Source organism: Tenrec ecaudatus, chromosome 1 (genome assembly GCF_050624435.1).
Source record: "Tenrec ecaudatus isolate mTenEca1 chromosome 1, mTenEca1.hap1, whole genome shotgun sequence".
Classification (NCBI taxonomy): domain Eukaryota; kingdom Metazoa; phylum Chordata; class Mammalia; order Afrosoricida; family Tenrecidae; genus Tenrec; species Tenrec ecaudatus.
In genome coordinates this window covers 167,893,480-167,897,169 of record NC_134530.1, presented here as the reverse complement: position 1 = coordinate 167,897,169, position 3,690 = coordinate 167,893,480, and the positions used below count along the sequence as shown (strand labels likewise).

Below are 3,690 nucleotides of genomic sequence, written 5' to 3'. Positions count from 1 at the left end.
GCCGGCAAGCAGGTGCCTGTGGAAGCTTAAAGAATAGCCTGAAATCTCATCCTCACTAGTAGTATGAAGATACCCCTGACTTTCAGAGTACCAAGGAAGGCTAAATGGGGATCTGAACCTTTACCCTTTCTTGAGATAGTGAGGTAGCACTCTCCCCACCCCCAGCCCAGCCCATACACACCTATCAGTATAGTGTCAGAGTAAACCTGCTATAATGGAAGATTTCAAGAAGACCCAGGAGCTCATAGCACAATGCCCCAAATGTGTAGCATTCAATTTAAAAACTAAGTATTATACCAAGAACCAGGAAAATGTCCTTTCCTCTCCAGTAATGAGAAAAGGTACTCGATGGGTGCCAACGCCAACATGACACAGGTATTGGAATTACCTGCCAGAGCTGTTAAGGAGTCATAAAATTGCATCAGCAAGCAAACCTGAACACAGTTAAAACTAAAAATAGAAAATCTAAGCAAAGAAAAGGAAGATCTGAAAACAGAGCCAGAGGGAAATGTTAGAACTGAAAAACAATAACAGCCAAAGTCAAAGTGTTCCATGCATGGACTCAAAAAGCAGACTGGAATGGACAGGGGAAAGAATCAGCAACCTCAAAGATAGACCAATAGCAGAGAGCAAATAGACCGAGCACTCGGCAGCCCACGCAGGGCCCATAGAACGATAGCAAGAGCTCCCGTAGAAGGCGAGAAAGAAGAAAAGGCAGAACAGCTATTCAAACAAGTGACAGCTGAAAGCGTCCCGCATTGTGAAACCACGTAAACCCACAGATTCTAGAAGATGAGCCAACTATGATCAAACATTAGAAAAACAAAAGACCCAGAAAGCAAACCTTGAAAGTAGCTAGAGATAAATGATACATTACATATAGGAGGAAACCATTTGAGTGACATTTTTCATCAGAAACTATGGAGACCAAAAGGAAGTGACATGGCATTATTCAGGTGCTGAAAGGAAAGAGCTGTCAACCTCAAACCTGTATCAGATGAAGTATGTTTAAATAAAGGAACCTCCTATGCAGGAAAACTAAGAGAATTTGTCACAAGCAAGCTTACCCTAAATAAATGTCTCGAGGAAATTTTTAGAATCCAAAGGAGGTAATTCAATGAATCTTGGAACATCAAGAAAGGTGTCTTTTAAAAATGGAGAAAGCAGATATGAGCAAATAAAAAATAGACCTGCCTTTTCTTCTTTAGACTGCTAAATTAGGTTTCATGCCCAATGTAAACATTTCAAGAAAATGATATTATGAACTGGGAAGGTCAAGGAGTTCTGGACACATAGTGGGCTATGTGTTGAAACGCTAACCACAAGGTCGGTGGTTCAAACCTACCAGCTGCTCTTCAGGAAAAAGATGAGGCTTTTAGTTCCTAGACATATGTAAAGTCTCAGAAACCTACAGGGTCAGTTCGACTCTACCCTATAGAGTCACCGAGACTGAATGGACGGAGTCAGAATCGAGTGAGTGGCAGTGAGTCCGAGTTGTAAAGGACAACGAACGCTTTACTAGTAAAACGTGGGCACCCGCCCATCACTGGGCTGATGGCATAGTTCTGTATCTTAACTGTGATAAAATGATGTCGAACTACGCACACAGTTTGCACCAACGTCAAGGTTACTGGTTTGGGGTTTGTGTTCTAGGTAGACAGGATGCAACGACTGTGGGAAGCAGGGCGGGTACAGGATGACTCTCGGAGCTATCTTTTCCGACTTCCTGTCACTCTATACTTCCTGCCTTTCAAAACCAGACAGGGCTGTGCTTGTTTGTTTTGCTTTTTAGAAAAAGAGTGGCATACGAGCGGTCCATCTTCACAGACAGTTGGGAAACACAGACAGCGGACGTCACAGACTTGTCCATCCAGAGGCCAAGCGTGACGAGAGAGGCAGCTCAGACGACAAGGGTTTCTGGACTGGAAACTTCCGCTCAGAAACTACCTTCACCCTCAGGTGACATCACAAAGCCTCAGGAGTTCTGTCCACCCACACAGAAAGCTTGCCAGTTGAACTCTCACCCCAGGATTGGGTTAGGATTGGAAGCAGTTTAAACTTGCTGAGCACACATCTTTGCCTGTTCGTTGACCTCTAAGGGGGCATGGGCCCAGGCGAGGAGCAGGCTCAGTAGAGAGGCCACAGCTCCGCACCCATTCCTAGTCTCGAACGAAGAAGTTCAAGGGCACTTCTTTCCTTGGTTCCTGGAGGCGGTCGGGCCGGGCTGCTGAACTCTTGGCTACACCTATGTCTTCCCCGCAACTCCCTGCCTTCTTCTGGGGTAAGAGCACACTCACCACCGCCATATCCGATCCTGTTTATCTGGTGAAAGTTCTCTTCTTTTTTGCCTTCCTAATGACCTTGGTCACGCTCCTCATCCTGGTCTGGAAACTCACCAAAGGCAAAGACAACGAGAAGGCGGAGGCGGGCTCAAAAAGGGGAGCCACGCTGCTGGCCTGAAGACCACCTCTTGGCGGTTCCGTTGGGATGAACAACTGGCGGTCCGAGAGGTAGAGCCATCTTAATAGTGTTTTAAAAAATAGCTTTTGTCTCCTAGTTTCCTCCACCGCTAGACACTCCCCCACCCTGGGCCCCCTCTCTCCTGTCTACCACCATCCCCACTGTAAGTCACCGATGGCCCAGTGTGTTTCCATTTGCCTAGGCGCCTGAGTTTGAATGTCACTTCTGTGGGTCTTCTAGTGGAGTGACAAATAACTCTGGATTTCTGCATTAACAGAGGGAAGGATCAAACACCCGATCAACTGAAACTGGATTACAAAGCCCAAATTCTATTTTTAAATTGGAAAATATTGACTATCAAGAATGTCATTTATCAAGCGCTCAGATCTTCTCAAACCTCCTTATAAAGACAGAGCAGGAACTCAGTAGCCAACGATTCTTGAGATGGTAAAACCCTCCCTCCCCTGCACCTAGCGCTGGGAATAAAATCCGTCTCCTCTCAAGATGGTTTGACACTCTGGCTCTTTTATTTCCCCATCTCCCAACGTTCCTACTCAGTGAGTGGCCAAAGTTTAAAATATCAGGCTATCAACATGATCATTTCAAAAATACCTTTTCCAAATTTGAAAGAAATTATCTCCCTTCCCAAATGAAAGAGAAGTTAAACATTAGGGGGAAACTTCTTTTTTTTTTTTTCTCCCTCTCCACGAAAAATCATTCTCCCCTACAATTAGGCATGAGTTCCCTTAGGGACCTTTTACCATTTGTCTGGATGAAATGAGTTTCTCTAGGCGGAAAACCTCTTTGCTTAACCCCTTTAGTAAGTCCTCCTCCTGCCGTATGGGAGCAGGTTATGCCTCCGCTCCCCTCTTCCACACACACCTTTACTCTGATGTCTCAAGCCAGTCGTGTCTTCTTCCAGGGACTTTGCCATTGCCCAGAGTAATGCGACCGTGCTTGCCCTACTCTGAGAGGAAGTCCCCCGTCGTCGGTGTCAAGTCCTCGGCCTCCCAAACCCGCGGGTCGGTCACTCATTCACTTCCCATGTGCCTCGTGGAGAGAAGGAGCTTTGATAATGTGGTGATAAGGAAAGGCTGGCAGAGCTACAGACCAGAGGGGAGGATGGAATGCACCCCTGGCCGGCACCCCTACCTCCACAATGCTTCTCGTGGCTGCTGTCGGTGGTGGGGTGGTTTGTGTTTGCGCTTAACCAGCTTTAGCAGGAGGCTG

The 3,690-nt window shown here is 46.5% G+C and overlaps 1 protein-coding gene across 1 annotated transcript; it reads left to right on the top strand.

Annotated features, from left to right (window-relative positions):
- The first annotated feature begins 2,247 nt into the window (after positions 1-2,247).
- On the top strand, positions 2,248-2,460 carry SMIM42 (small integral membrane protein 42). Its single transcript, XM_075540766.1, has one exon. It carries the CDS (start codon positions 2,248-2,250, stop codon positions 2,458-2,460), a length of 213 nt encoding a protein of 70 aa, XP_075396881.1.
- Positions 2,461-3,690: the final 1,230 nt, after the last annotated feature.

Coding starts and splice junctions, on each gene's coding strand:
- SMIM42 (XM_075540766.1), top strand. CDS start 2,248: ATGTCTTCCCCGCAACTCCCTGCCTTCTTCTGGGGTAAGAGCACACTC.